General features: G+C 35.5%; 1 protein-coding gene across 1 annotated transcript in view; it reads left to right on the top strand.

Moving 5' to 3' along the window:
* KLHL1 (kelch like family member 1) overlaps positions 1-15,965 on the top strand; it is a 174,803-nt gene that overhangs the window by 114,792 nt on the left and 44,046 nt on the right. The window contains exon 6 of the mRNA XM_057384477.1: positions 13,386-13,572. Within this exon, the coding sequence (XP_057240460.1) occupies positions 13,386-13,572 (187 nt within the window). The remainder of the gene's footprint in view (positions 1-13,385; positions 13,573-15,965) is intronic.

The raw sequence follows: 15,965 nt of genomic DNA on the forward strand, positions 1-15,965 counted from the left end.
AACTGAAGGAATTTATAAGCGAGAGTTAAAAGTTAAAACAGTACCAAGTACCTAGAATTCCATGRCAGTAAAGATGAGTATGTTACACTGTTTTAGTGTTTTTCAGCAAAGATGTGCATGATAAAAAGAGCACAAATATTTTCTTTTAGAAATGCATAAGTTAAAGCTAACCTACACATTGCCAGTRTAAATTGTGTTTATAAATTTGCAGCTGCTTGTAACAGTAGATCACTGGTTAACTAGGAAAATTTTAAAAACAAACAAAAACACAAAAAAAAACAAACAAAAAAATACCAGAAAAACCACCATAAAGTAGAGATATTATTGTCTTTTCCTCTACAACACTTTTAATAATATCACTTTCAGAGGCTTGCAAATCACATCAGTAGGATAATGCATAGTCTTTCAGTGTTAAATACACAGTGGCTCAGATCCATTGAATCTGTTATAGGCATCTAAATTAGATTTCTTGCCCAGGAGCAGAAACAATGCAGTTCTTATAAAATGAAGTACCTAAATACCGTGTAAGCTGCTGGAGAGAAAATCAACAGAACCACATGAGTTGTCTTCTTATTTATACAGAGATGCTGTAGGCAAMCTGTAGGAAGCACTGAGCCTCTAAATCCCCTTAGAATTCACACATTACATCTGACTCTACATGGTCTTTAAAATGTTTATGAATTTGCATGTAATAATTGAGYAGAAACCTTTTAAATCTTAGATAACTGGCATGATGAGGCAAACTTGTAAATTCCTTCCACATCTCAGCTGGCATTTGGCAAAGAGGTATTTCTTTGTTCTGCTAAAAACCCCAATTAACCAGGCAGTTGTCAGACAGGTTCATTAAATTCTGACCTTTTCAATATATATTGAGCTAGAGGAAACAACTGAAGGTTCCTTTGCTTAGCAAAAGTGGAGGGTATCATTCTATGTCAGTCAATCTTTACATTTGTCCTTGAGAGCAGTGTGATTGATAATATGAAATGAGAAGCTTTTTCAGTTCTCTAACTGCCTCTAGCATCACTAAACAAGAGCAGMTGATAAGAACTCACACCTGAGCAGAGCTCTAGGCTTTTAAGAGTGGTTTCTGGCTACTGGTCTGGGGTAAATCCTAAGTATGTGTGTRCTCTCAGTCATCCTCTACAACATTTTGTGAATTCATCCAATCATTTCTCAATAATTGCATACCATATAACTTGAATCTGAAAAGACTGAAGGTACGATTCAGTTTCTTATTCACCTGCGTGTACAGTCTTCTTCACATCAATTCAATTCCTAACGTCTCAGTGTAGGCAGTGAAGATCTCATGCACTTCGCAATGCACAGGAACGAACTGTGTGCTGATTTGAGAAGTTCAGTGGATTATCATTCTCCCTGGCTCCAAGCAATTTTTTTGAAAACATTCCTTTATAAATCCAGTGCTATATTTAGTGGCACTGTGTGGACTCTTAGACACCCTGTGGCATCTCAAATTGTGCTAAATGCTTGGTTTTGTGCAAGTGGATTAAGCATTACTCAATTTGAATGCCAGTCTCTATAAGATTAATATAAATTTGGGAATGTGAAGASATTTGACAATATTTTTAAGTAATATTTATGTTAATTTCAGGTAAATAAAAATTAATTCATTACCTTAAGAAACAATAATGTCTCAGTCCACAAAAAATTAACTTCAGGCAAACTTCTAGGATGAAGTCCATATTCCTCTATTAAYTTATTAATGTAGGAGAAATTTGGGCTTGAAATTTCAGTTGCCTCTATAATGACAATAAGCTGAATACAGCCAGTAGAAATGAGATAAGYGGTTATTTTTTTACTTCTCTTGTATAGATCATACAGTAAAGCTAACCTTTTAACTTTTTTTATAGCAGCTTCTCTGCTGGTGGATGTAGCTTGTCAGCTGATACTTTACCTTAACAAAGATATGACACTTCAATGCAGTGTGCAGATACAATCCAAAGGATTTTTTTTTTCTTTTTTTCTTTTTTTTTTGTGCTTTTCAATTCTAAAATTGTCCAAAATTCCTGTCAATATGGCTGGGATTTTTATTTTTTTTTGTGTGGAAAAATGTCATGTGAACATTTGTAAACAGTGACAATGATAACTGCTCCACACACTTATGTGTGGCGTTCATTTTCAAATGCCTTTTATTATCAGTAAAGTTTAGTAAATACCAGTAAATATCAGTAAAGTATCAGTAAAGTATCAGTAAATGCTTTGAAGCTGTCAGGAGGTGCTTTTCACATACAACATTGTGACAACATAATTCTACAATACTATTTCTTTATCCAACACACTGGCAACTTACCTGACTTTTTATTCAGTGTTGCATGATATACCGAGCATATGATTTTCACTAGTAAATATCTTGGGTTAAGTTTGTTTATAGGAAGAGTGGATTTTCCCTAAATAAGTAACTTAAGTAACTTCTTCATGTGGTCATAACATTATTGGGGAATGATAATGATACACAGAAAGTACAAAATTTGCCCACTTGCCCCTCCCCCCCAATTAATTTTATGTTGCAAAATATTTAGAAAAATGGTTTTATAAAAATAGTATACTTCTGTTGCTTATTCTCTGTATTTTATATGACATTGTTATGATAATATGTTTCATACATGTCCCCACTAGAATGTGTAGACTGTGGCCATGTGGAAACACATATTTGTGGATAAATTAGTTTATATTAACTGCCAAATCAATTAGATGCTCTGGTCATATAAATGAGAGGATGTCTTTCCTCGATCTTTGAAATAGCACCATACTTAAATGAGTGATAGTTATATTTGCATTCAATGATGTCTTCAATTTTGAGAAGACATGTTTTACCTGTTGCTCATGTTTTTACAAGGTTGTATGATGTATAGTCATGATTTGGCATGTTTATATCTTTTTTCTYTCTTACTGACTGTCAGATTATYGCTGTGGGTTGACCCTGGCTGGATGCCAGGTGTCTGCTAAAGCCACTCTACRCTCCCCKCCACAACTGGACAGGGGAGAGAATGTACTGTGAAAGGCTCATGAATTGAGACAAGTTTTCCATAAATCATGCCTCCAGAGGTCAAGAAAACATAACTTACTGAAAGTAGTGAGGGCAAAGATCAATCACTGCTTTCAACAGTTGTTAACAACTGGTACTTTTAGAAGCAAAARCCATTATTGCTGCTGACATAATTGAAATCTGTCACTTTTAAGTAAAGAAGGAAAAAGGGAGGACTAAGAGATGGATTAGACTTACCCCCCATAATGTTAAGTCACTGTTTTTTGTAGTGGAATGTCATTTTCTTCTTTCTTCCTTCCCCCTTAGATTGATTCAGCACAATAGATAGACACAAAATAAGAAACATTTTCTTTTCTATTTCTAGTTGAGTCATCAACATTTCAGAAATTGTGTATGTCCTMAAACACTTCTTCATGTTAGACATTTGCAACATTTAAACTTGAAATATGCTGTCTGGAAAAAATATTTAAATTCAGTCCCCCTTCTGTGATGTTTTCTTACCCATCTTTTTTGTCTGCTTCTAAGACTGAAGATAGTATTTGAATTAGAAGAACATTATTTATGGGAAAAATTGCTTCTTTTATGTTGTGTCCATTTCTTCATTCTTATTCTTATATGAAAATTACATAAATTTTGGTAGACTACAGCTAAGTGTAGTTAACAGGTAACTACATAAAAAAAACAGAAAGCCATTAATTTTCAAATATGGGCTATTAGTTGTTATGACTGATTAATGTTTGGATTCCATTTGTTAGCATCTGTCGTGCTTTCATCTAATCTCTTATTTACYACTTTCAGAAGAAAAAAACATAAAGAATTCCATTCAGAAGAGCTTCAAATAGAGTTCTGCCTTCAAACAAAAGGAGACCAATTGATAAGAACATTTTGTCAAAGGCCAACCTTTTTGTTAATTTTAGTGTTGGGAYATTTTTTCTATTTTCTGTTTTTTAAATGTGATTGGGTTTTTTAAAGTTTTTGTTTCACTTCCTTTTGAATGGAATTTGACCTTTTGAATGCAAATTGATCTTTTCTAATTTTATATGTAGTCTTTTAACGTTACTGCAAAACATACGGCTTTCAGAATTATGAAGTTATTATTTTCCACAAGGAGAAGAGAAGAAAAAGTACAAGGTGCTCTAAGAGACATTGATCTTACCTAACTTTATCTAGAAACTTAGTATTTACTTTGAGAATGGATTTATCTTGAAATAAAGGTATTTTATCTTCATTTTCTGGAGAGTGAACCTAGCATGATGAAGTAAAAAGTAGAGCTGTGCATCAGTAGAACTGTGTAGTGAGCTTACATCTAAGGCTTTGCCCTCCTTATTTCAGCCTCGCTGTAAAATACATAGATTGATAAAATTGTTGTGAAAAGACAGCACTGGAGCCAGAAGCTGGGGTGGGAGGGTTTAAAACAATTGCCTTAAAACAATTAAAACAATTTAAAATAATTGTTTAAAACAATTTTCCTAAATGGAATAACATTTGAATATTAAAATATCAAGGTGATAAGTAAATTTTACAAATTAGTATCAGTTTCAAAGACAGACCTAGTAGTAGTGTAGTTCAACTAAAGTTGTTGTGAGCCAAAAAATTGTGGACGTATTTATARATTAAGTTAAAATTTGAAAAGTGTCATAAAAGATAACAAGGGTCCACTTATGGAGAATATTACTGAAGATTATAATAAGTGAGTTTGTGAAATCATAAGCTTTGGGGAAGAGTTAATGTTGTGAAAGTGATTTCAATACCACAGTTTAATTACTTGCCACAGATGCTACCAATAAATATTCCAATTCCATTACTTAGTTTATTCAAGAGGAAGGGGATAAAGTCAGTTTCTCAATTTCTCTATCAAATGTTCAGCCTCAGAGAATGTGTGTGTAAGTGGTTGATTGTTTCTCTAATCTATTCTTTCGGGTAATTTAATGATAGGGTAAGAAAAACAGACTTCAACTTTCTATGGTTTGGGCTTTGTGCCCTGATGTGGGGAAGGAATAGGGAGGACTTGGTTATAACTGAAGCACAAAAATCCAGTTTAAAATTTCTTCTAAATATGAAATTATTTTGAATGTGTTGGGGGACAGAAGTTGCAAATCAGTTAAATACTGAACACATTTCCTCTGTCAGTGACTATGATTTRCCAAAAGTAGATGTCAGAATTCAGATTTCAGAGAGAAGACACTATTGGATTTTTTTTTTTTCCAAAATCCCAGTCTGCTACTATTCACTATATCTCTTTGCAGGATATTATCACCTGCATGCATACACWGATCACAGACTTGCAGTCAGACTAAGGAAAGTAAATTCTAATGTAGATTATTCATAACAGAAATGATTAGCCATATGTTTCAAGGAAAAACTGATCTAGAGTTTTTTAAAGATCCTTAAGTCTGCTGCATCTTATTTCTGAGGGGAAAATAATCTTTCCCAGAGAATACAGAAAACTGAGGGATTTAGTATAGTCTTTCTTCCTGAGTTGGTTGAGCAGCTGGCTTGACAAACAAATCATGAATAATTTAGTCCATAAGCAACACAAATATTGAATTTCATATACTGAATATTTGTTTTACTACAGAAAAATGCCTAGAAATCTCTGAGCTAAAAAAACTTTGCTGAAAACATTAATTAAACATGAATAGGAACAAAAGAATTAAAACAGATCCAGAATGTTCAATGATCTGAAAAAAGATGGTAGAAAGCAAAACAAGACATGCTAAATTTGAGGTATTTGAGGTATTGCAGATTTTTTATTATTCTATTTTTTTAAGACAATATATTGAAATGGTTGTTTTAAAAGCAAGCAAACCTGAAAATGATAAATTAGAAATAAGCTTTAAAAAAACTTCAGTGTAAGGCTCCTGATTACAAGTCAGTGAGTAAAGCAGATGATTATGTTGGATTTAGCTCAATACATTCAATTCCTAGCAAAACAAAAAGCTCTTTTAGTAATATTGCTGAGGTTCGTATGGATAAAATGAGATTTAAGAATGGAGTTGAAACTTCAGCAACATACAGGAGCAGTTTGAGACCTTGTGTTCTCTGTGTTTAGGTGTCCCCAAAAAAGTTAACAACTTTCATAGACTTTTTTTAAAATTGTTTTAAGCCTAAAGGGAAGACTGAGAGAATTTTTAGGTATTTACATTTGCTTTAGATAAAATCTACTTGCAAATCAATATCTATTAAGAAAATKACAATACTTAAGTATTGATGATACTTAAGAGTACAAAAATTGGCAGAAAATTATTTTATGATTGCAGTGCTTTTTAAATTTCAAAATATAATCATTTAAAAAGTAGAGTTAAGTGATAAATATATTTGAAGTAAATTTACAATTATGTGATTCTCAGTGTTGTCTCAGTCTGTTATGCAAAATTAAGAGTTTTTTTGTGTGAAAATCTGTCCCAATTTTTTAAATCAATACATAATTTCTGATATCCTTTTATAAGCAYTATGCAAAATGTTAATCTGAATTTTTAAAATTTTAAAAGTTTATTCTTGTTCTCTGAGTGTAATTCTTTAACATTGCAATAACATGCTCAATCAATGGTCCCAAATACTTTCTCACGTAAGCAGTGCAAGCATGCTGCTCTTCTCATTCCTGTTCTCTTATGATTGTTTTCATTAATACTTTATTTAATATATATAAAAATAAAATTGGTTTTATATTCTTCCTTATTTGAAAATATTACTGATGACTGAAATATCTTGTCGATTTTACTTGAGAATAGCTAATATTGCTATTGTAACCATTTAAATTTCTAATGCAAGCATATAAATTAATACCTTGCATTATCAAGAAAACTATAATGCTCTTCTACTAAAATCTATTATTTTCAATAATAAAAGTTGAGCTGAATATTTACTTAACTGTGAAATAGCAAAAAATTAAGTGATATTGAAACAAGCAACTCATACTTTTTTCCCCAGTACCTTTCTATGATTATTCATAATCATCTTTCACTTTTTCCTTGAAYAAAGGAAGAAAGTTAATTTAGAACTAACTCCTAGTATTGGATAATTTTGGATTCCGATAAAATTTTATCCACTTTTCCGAGAATGTAAGCACCTTCACATAAAAAGTATGAAGTTTGCATGCAACATGGAGTATGGATGTTTAAGATTGGAAAAGCTGGTGCTGAGGTTTAACCCCAGCCGGCAGCTCAGCCTCACACAGCTGCTTGCTCGCCCCCCACCCCTAGTGGGATGGGGAAGAGAATCAGAAGAGTAAAAGTGAGGAAACTCATGGATTGAGGTAAAGACAGCTTAATAGGTGAAGCAAAAGCCATGTGCACAAGCAGTGCAAGGAACTGAACACCAAGCAGGTGTTCAGCCACCTCCAGGAAAGCTTCGTCACATGTCATGGTGGTTTGGAAGCTCAGACATCATCATTCCCAATGTCCTGCCATTCTTCCCTCTTCCCCCAGCTATAATRCTGAGCATGAAACACCATCAGATCTGGAGTATCCCTTTGGTTGAGTGGAGTCAGCTGTCCCAGCTGTGTCCCCTCCCAGTTTCTCATGCACCCCCAGAATCCTCASTGGTGGGATGGGGTGAGAGGCAGGAAAGGCCTTGACTCTGTGTAGGCCATGCTCAGCAACAGCTAAAACATCCCTGTGTTATCAACACTGYATTCAGCACAAATCCAAAACACAGCCCCATACCASCTATGAARAAMTATAACKCTRTCCCAGCCAAGACCAGCAAGCTGGTCAGAAAATGGGCTGTAAATTTTCAGCTGTAATAGGAGAAACAAGGAAACCTGTTCTAATGTCTCATAATGAAACAAACAAAAAAAAAATTAAATCCATTAAATCACTATTAGGTTTGTGCCATAAATTCAAAGGTTTTTAACTTAGAAATTTAAATGCATTAAACAATAGTCTTCATACCAGGAGAGGTGTTATCCAAGAGGTGTGGTGAAGTAGTTCAGAGCTTATTCTGTTTGTAAAAAAAGTACTAGTGCTTCTTGGGGGACTTTTTTTTTCTTTCATGTTTGCAGTGAAACATAAATAGTCTAACTGATACTTTTTAAACTAGATATATTTATATACAGTTTTAATCAGAGTAGAAATTAATTAAGTTAAATTCTGCAGTTATTCTAGTGTTACAGGCATTTCCTGCAATTGTCTTRCAGACCAAAAATACAAAGTGGCAAACAATTTATTCCTTTCACCACATGAAGCAACTAAAATGCTTCATTCATATGACAATATTATGATGTAGGAATAATGATCCCTACCAGCTTTAAATAGACAAAAATTTCTTCCAATTGCAGCTTTGTCCATAGCAACATGGTGTTTCCTAACATYTAGAACAGCACAAGCATGGTAAGAACTATTGCTGGAAACTACTGGAACTATTTTTATAGAAAGTTWCAAAGCAGTATTTTTATTCTTTCCAGAAACTCATGTAAACCCCTTTTTTGCTTTTCATTTTAATCTGTACAAAGAGCAATCATGACCTTACATTTCAGAAGTCTCTATTTTTTCCTGGTAGCTGCATTACTGYGATCATCAACAATAACCAGCCGTGTCAAATCTGTACATGGAAGAAGACTCATAAAAGGACAATGATGGCTAATCAAATATCTTGCTTGAAAAAYATTCAAAATGCAAACTTTAGGTCATTAGTTCTTCAGATTTTTGTTTCATATGGTAATGTGATTCTCTGACTCAAGGTTGTCAAGYGACTTCAGATATATTTTGGATCAAGGAAGAGACTTGTGGGCTTTGTTAAATTAAATGTGCCATGAAAATCCACATTTCATTCCTTCACAATTTAYTTAAAGGACATTCAACTTTTTGTTCTTCTGTTATAATTATTAATACTATTACGATAATTCTAATCCTCTGTTCCACATGACATTGGCATGTAAGTTCTAAGGGCACAGAACTCTTTAGGGTTTTTCACAGGGAGAGGGTATCTAGATACTGGGATCATTTTTAGAGAACTGGAAGTTGCTTTCTCTCTGGGAAAAAAATCAGCATGTTTGGGTATGAAATTTAATATTAACCAATGTATAGAATAGCTGAAAGTTGTTAAGGTTTTTTCAAGATTCTAAATCACAATAGATAGAGATAAAGATAAAGACCACATAATGCATAATTTGGAATGATGCTATCCCTCTTTTGGAAGCAACTCTCTTGGATTGGAGATTAAAGCTTTTGCATGTACTTAGTATTTAACTTTGGCATGCAGGGAGTACTTCCTCACTTTGTTCACTTTTATAGCCCTGGTATCTGTCCTGGAAGAAATACCCATGCTTTTTCTTTCTAGGGCCAGGAATCCAATGGTGTTTCCTCATCTCCCCTTTTGGATAATTATTGTGTCTGAGGCACATGCCAGGGTGGAACCTGGGGTTAGTTAATCCTGACTGAGTGAATATTGTCACACATTGCATTTTTCACAAGGAAGAAACTCTATCTAAATAATCAGTGGGTGTTCTGTGCCTCCTCAGAAGTCACTATGAGGTCACTATGAAAGCTTTGGTGAGGCAGCTCTTCGCCTTTTCCATTGCCTTGTAGTCTCATCCAAGAGTGGAGTAAAGGAAAGGAATGGTCATTTCCTTCCCAGGCAGCTGGTATCCTCTTTTCTCCTAGCAGTCACTGATATTCATCCTAGATGAGACATGTTCAACAGGGTAGAAATGGACCAGTTCCATCTCTCAGGTGATCATTTGTGTAGAATATGTGAGATTTTTTTTAAGTATCACTCAAATAATGTATTCAAATCCCCACAATCATAGCTGCAAATCACTGGGATAACAGAGAGGCTGGGGGAGATCTGTCAGGAAGCAGCAAATGCAGAGCTGCTGTGCAAGGAAGGAGTAAGAGCAAGGCAGGAGCAGTCGGTGCAGTCCCGTGGTGCACCCATTGTCAGTCACTGAACCAGTACCAAAAAACTCCTTTTGTGCTCATTAGACTTGATTTTCCTTTTGGCAGTGCTTGAGTGCTTTACACTCCATATTTCAGAGTGAATGAGCTTCACCGAGTTGAAACATGCCTGCTCTCTGCAGCGTGCTGCTGAAAGTCATTTGGAAGTACATCTGAGAAAGGACATTTTGGGAGTTTTAACAGGGAAAAATGAGATATGCAAAGTTGCAAAAAATTCTCAGGGTATTGCTACTGTGAAAAGTTCTAGCAATGCTAAAGTTAACTATGCTGGTGTAGCCCTTGTAGCCTTTTGAGAAACTACAGCTCTGTGAATTTCCACGTTACAAAGCACAGCACATTCATTTAATGTTTGATACAATTCTCTCTTAATGAAGTTTGTCATAGACATGGAAGAGCAAGCTGAACATAATATGTTTTCCAGGGAAACATCCTWATTAACTGAATTTATAAAATCAATGCATCCTGATTTAATAAAAACATATCGATTGTTTTGACATAATCAGGAAAGATAACTATGGAGTAGAAAAACTTTGAAGCAGATTATTGAAATTTAGACAACATGAAACAGCTTCATATGACTTCTGGTTTCTAAATAGTAGCTGCAATTTCAATTTCTGTTTTTTCCCTTATTCACAAGTTTTAGCCTTTAGGAGATTCAGAAATACCATGTTTATCACAAGTTAGCCCATGTTCTAAAAAATGTGAATAAAAAGGAGGAATGAATATATAAAATATATATATATATATATTTAGGGAAGTCAACAGATGTTTGTGTCTGCTTAAAAAAATTATTTATATTTTTTTTCTATTTTCTCTTAATTTTTTAACATGAATTTAAAGCCTGAAAGAAAAAAGAGATTCAGCTTTTATTTGTGATTGGTGAATTAAGTCTCAGAATTTTGGGACAGAACCATGTTCATGGATTATTGTTTCTTTATTTGAAACAGCTGGAAACTCAGTTGAAAGATTTCAAAGACAAGTGTTTGCTTTAAGAGCCTAAGAACCTCTGAGCAAAGGAGTGCCAGTCTAAAAAGGAGTCATCACCATTATTGTTGTACTTTCAACCTTACTGATATAATAAGCTTGCCATAAAAACCTTTGTCATCAATTTCATTAATTCCATTAAGCATTTGAAAGTCTACGTAACTTAATATTACCTCAAATTTGTGGAGAGAAAACTGATAATTTGATTTCTTAGCTCTCTTGTGCCTGTATTCTGTTCAGTTAATGTTGACAGAGTACTCTGTTTAATTCAGTAGTTCTAAATGTGTGTTAAATCATTTTGCAAGAGAAACTGTCATCCTGCCTAAAATCTGGACATGATTTGTCTTCAGATCTTTGCTTTTCCATTCTACTGAGCAGTGTGCTGTAAAGGTCAAAAAATCACAAAAAGAGTATATGAAAAATCTTAACGTTATGAGATAAAATTAACCTAGTGTCACAAAAGATGTCTAGCACCACTAGTATAAACAATAAGCATACTTTAGTATTTTTATTTAGTAACATTAATTGACTAATAACCATAACAGGCATACAGAAATGCACAGAAACCATTATTGCAGAATCACAGAATGATTTGGGTTGTAAGGAACCTTGCCCCAACCCCTTTACCACTGGCAGGTAAACCAGCCACTAGATCAGGTGTCTCAAAGCSCCATTCAGCCTGGCCTTGAACATCTCCAGGGGTGGGSTAYCCACAATTTCCCTGGGCAACCTGTTCCAGTGCCTCACCACCCCCACAGTAAAAAATTTCCTCCTAATATCTAATTTAAACCCACTCTCTTTCAATTTGAAACTATTCCCCCTAGTCCTGTTCCTACATGCTCTTGTAAATAGTCTTGTCCCATTCATTCCTGTGAATTCCCTGGAGGTACTGAAAGGCTGCAATTAGGTCACTCCAGAGCCTTCTCCTTTCCATGCTGAACAATCCCAGTTCTCTCAGCCATTCTTCATAGGAGACGTGCTCCATCCCTCTGATCATCTTGGATCATCTTCCTCTGGATTCGCTCCAGCAGATCCATGTCCTTCCTGTGCTGGGCCCCCAGAGCTGGATGCAGTGTTCCAGGTGGGGTCTCAGCAGAGCAGAGCAGARGGGCAGAATCCCCTCCCTCCCCTGCTGCCCACGCTGCTTTGGATGCAGCCCAGGACACGTTTGGCTCTTTGGGCTGTGAGTGCTCATTGCTGGGTCATGTCCAGCCTCTCATCCATCGAAACCCCTAAGTCCTCTCAGCGGGGCTGCTCTCTATCTGCTCATCCCCAGCCTTTGTTGATACCGAGGGTTGTAGCAGGCATTGCCTTTCTTTCCACCATGGACTCATTTTGTGACTGATGCCTAAAATCAGAAGCAGGACAACAACTGTCTACATGTGCAAGCTGTTAATATTTTAGATGTCAAAGAAAATGTGTTATCTACAAGAGGCTGACAGATTGACAAGGGACATTGAAGCATTTTTCCACAGCCATTGAAGTCCAGATGAAATAGCTGAGAGTTCTTAAAAGGAATCTAGCTTCCTGTCTCTAGGCAGCTGCAAAACAATTTGCATGTATTTGCATACATATGTCTGTGGGAAGATACATCCTCAGAATCCAGGAATGAAATTCTCCTGCTTAGTGGCATTCAGCTGCTTCTCTGAAAATTATTTGCTCTCCCAGATAGATGTTCTATGATRCCTAGAAATTTACCACGCTGTATGGATACACTGCTATATGCAATTAAATCCTGCTCTTATTTGGATGCCTTAGGTTATCTGAGGTGTCTGCATGGGTCTGGCAGATCAGGCTCAAAATCTGCATGAGCGTTGCATTCTTCTGCCCTGACATCAGTGAGATCACAGAGTCAAAGAATCATTTAGGTGGGAGTAGACCTCAGGAGTTCCKTAGTCCAAATCCTGCTCAGAGCTAGGTCAGCTGCGAGGTTTACCCAGATTGCATAATTCAGTGGGATCTTGAACACTTACATGGTGAATTACAACATCTCAAAAGCTGCTAGATTTGTACAGAGAGGCAAGTGAATCCAACACTTGACATTTACTACTTGCAGTCTTTCTTCTTTGGAAACAGAATGTTCTTTCATGTGTATGCACTGAACACTTGGTTTTGGGGTGAGGCATTGTTTTGGTTTGGTTTTAAAAATCGGGGATGTTCCTGCAGAGAGATGCCTTCTAAGTCCTTTCAGTGTTATGCTGGAAACAATTAAAAWTAAGTCAATCTGCAAAAGAACACTTAGTTTTCTTCAATGCCTTCAGCAAAAGATTAGTAAGATGGTAATCTTAAGGGCTGGTGAAACAGTGCCCTTAACATCCTTTAAAAATCATGTAACTATTTCATTTTCAGTCTGTGTTCCAAGAAGAAAATAGCCCTGCAAAACTCTCTATTCTAGACAGAAGAAATACACTTGTGACATTCATTTGTCTTTGTCTTTCATTGCAGAGTATTGCTTTTGTAGGAATTACTAGCATTTTTTATTCACCTCATGTCATTCACAGATATTGGCTGACCTGGAAAACCATGCACTTTTTAAGGATGACTTAGAATGCCAGAAGCTTATTCTGGAAGCCATGAAATATCATCTTTTACCAGAAAGAAGAACTCTCATGCAAAGTCCAAGAACTAAGCCTAGAAAATCTACAGTTGGAACACTTTTTGCTGTTGGAGGAATGGATAACAACAAAGGTATTAGAGGGTATTTGTTGCTTTATGAGTTATACTTCACATTTTCAGAAAATGGTGAAATAACTTTCAGTTCCAAGATTGGAGTGGGGTGGGGGGTCTAAATCAGTTAAGATATGCTGCCAAGACTTTTGGTCTAATGAAAATCTACTGGTTTTTAAGGAAAAGCACAATACGGTCAGAGAAAAGAAAATTAATTTTAAGTTCATTCCTTGTTCAAAATTATTATAGTTTTCAGAAAGAAATTTAACAAAAAACCTATAATAATAGTCATATATCTTAATTCTAGATTTCTAGAATTTTTTTTTCCTATATAAGTAAAATATGTCTCTCTGGTTTTTTTTTTTATGATGAAAAAAGGCAGTTTGATATGCAGCATATTCCATCCTTAGGCAATTGTCTAAAATATTATGGATGAATCATTGTTCTTCCAGTGCAGAAATTTGTAAGTCTTCAAGACAAAAAAGGTAGCCAGCTTAAGCTAGATTGATGGTTTGTCAACAGATAAAGGAAGGTGAAATTACCCCCATTTTTTCTGTGAAGAAAAGTAGGAAGAAGTGGATGTTTTGTTAAAGCATTTTGTTGTTATTTGTTGGGAATAATAATTATGTTCTGTGCTTTCATTTCTGGTAAGTCTATTCCACTGATTTATTGAATGGAATGAAACAAAATATTTGAACTAAAAGCTAGATGGATTTTAAGCTTATATACTCAAAAGAGCTTCTTTTTTTTTTTTTTTTTTTTTTTTTTTTTGTTTGTTAGTATTTTTTTTTTTTTTTTTTTTTTTTTTTTGTGGTATTCATAAACAATTCTTCAGCATTTAAATTTTTGTGTCCACATTTAGACTGAAGACTATGCCTTCAGAAACACTAATTCCAATAAAATAAATTAAATAAACTGTAACTATATAAACTATATAAACTATAAAATAACCTGTACTTTAGAAATGTATACTATAAGATTATATCTTTAGTATTTCACAATTCTGTGTCTAGGTGTTGTTATTGCAGTTGTTTCACTACATAGCTGTGGCAATATTTTGAGCAAAATGATATGGCATGTTTTTCCCATCAAGTTACACCAATGGGAAGAATGTATGACATCTGTGCCTGTGTGTAAAATAAATGGGTGACACCAAGAGAAGTGTGACAAGCAGGTTGAGGCAGCTTCATGGTAATGGCCTGAAGCTGAGTCGGGGAGGTTTAGGCTGGATATCAGGAAAAGGTTTTTCACCCAGATGGTGATTGGATACTGGAACAGGATCCCCAGGGAAGTGGTCACAGCMCAGAGTCTAAGTTCAAGAAGCATTTGGACAATGCTCTCAGGCACTTGGTGTGACTCTTAGGGATGGTTCTGCTCAGGGCCAGGAGTTGGACTTGATGAGCCTTGTGGGTCCCTTCCAACTCAGCATGTTCTCAACATCACAGCACGTGATTTTGCCCTTCTATCCTGCTTCCTAAGGTTCCACATGGAATATTGCATCCATCTTTGTTGTCCCATAATGACATGGAACCAGTCCAGAGGAGGGCCACGAAATTGATCATGGGCTGGAGCWCCTCTCTTATGAAGGYAGGCTGAGAGAGCTGGGGCTGCTCAGCGTGGAGAAAAAAAAAAGGCTTCATGGAGACCTGATGATAAGGCACCTTCCAATACCTAAAGGGATCAACAAGAAAGCTGGAGACAAACTTTTTACAMGGGCRTGTAGTCATAGGACAGAGAGCAATGGCTTTAAACTGAGATCATAGGTTTCGATTTGATATTAGGAGGGAACTCGTTATTGGCGGTGGTGGTGAGACACTGGCACAGGTTGCCAAGACAAGTTATCCCATGCCTGGAAGTGTTCAATGCCAGGCTGGATAAGGCTTTGAGCACTATGGTCTAGTGGAAGATGTCCCATCCCATGGCTCAGGAGTGGGAACTTAGATGATCTTTTGGGTCATCAAAAGTGATCAATGATTCTATGACAACAAGAAAGTTTTGATGCAAGAACCATTATGCATGCATATTCTTAAAGTAGCTGCAGATTATTTTTGTCCTTTTGACATTAAAAACAATTTTGTAGCTAAATGTTAGGCATGGATGTGCACAGGACATTGTCTTTGGATGATAAAATAMAAATTTCCTCTTAGTTAGGACAAATTACAAAAAACACAAGCATTCAGGTAGGAAATTACAATAAACCCAATTTGGGTGCAGCTGTATTTGTTCTCATTTACTGTTAATATCTGTTCCTCTATAAAAATACAGAAATATTTAGGAAGACAGCACAAAGAATAACCCCATTACAACATCAACACACTGCCTATTTTGCAGATTCAGGTCAGACAGACACAGTTCATTTCTATAGCAGCRGGAGAAAACACAGAGCAACAGAGGTTCAGGCCTCTGTTGATGCA

The sequence above is a fragment of the Malurus melanocephalus genome, unplaced genomic scaffold (genome assembly GCF_030028575.1).
Source record: "Malurus melanocephalus ecotype Western Australia unplaced genomic scaffold, MMel_1.1 scaffold_711, whole genome shotgun sequence".
NCBI lineage: Eukaryota > Metazoa > Chordata > Aves > Passeriformes > Maluridae > Malurus > Malurus melanocephalus.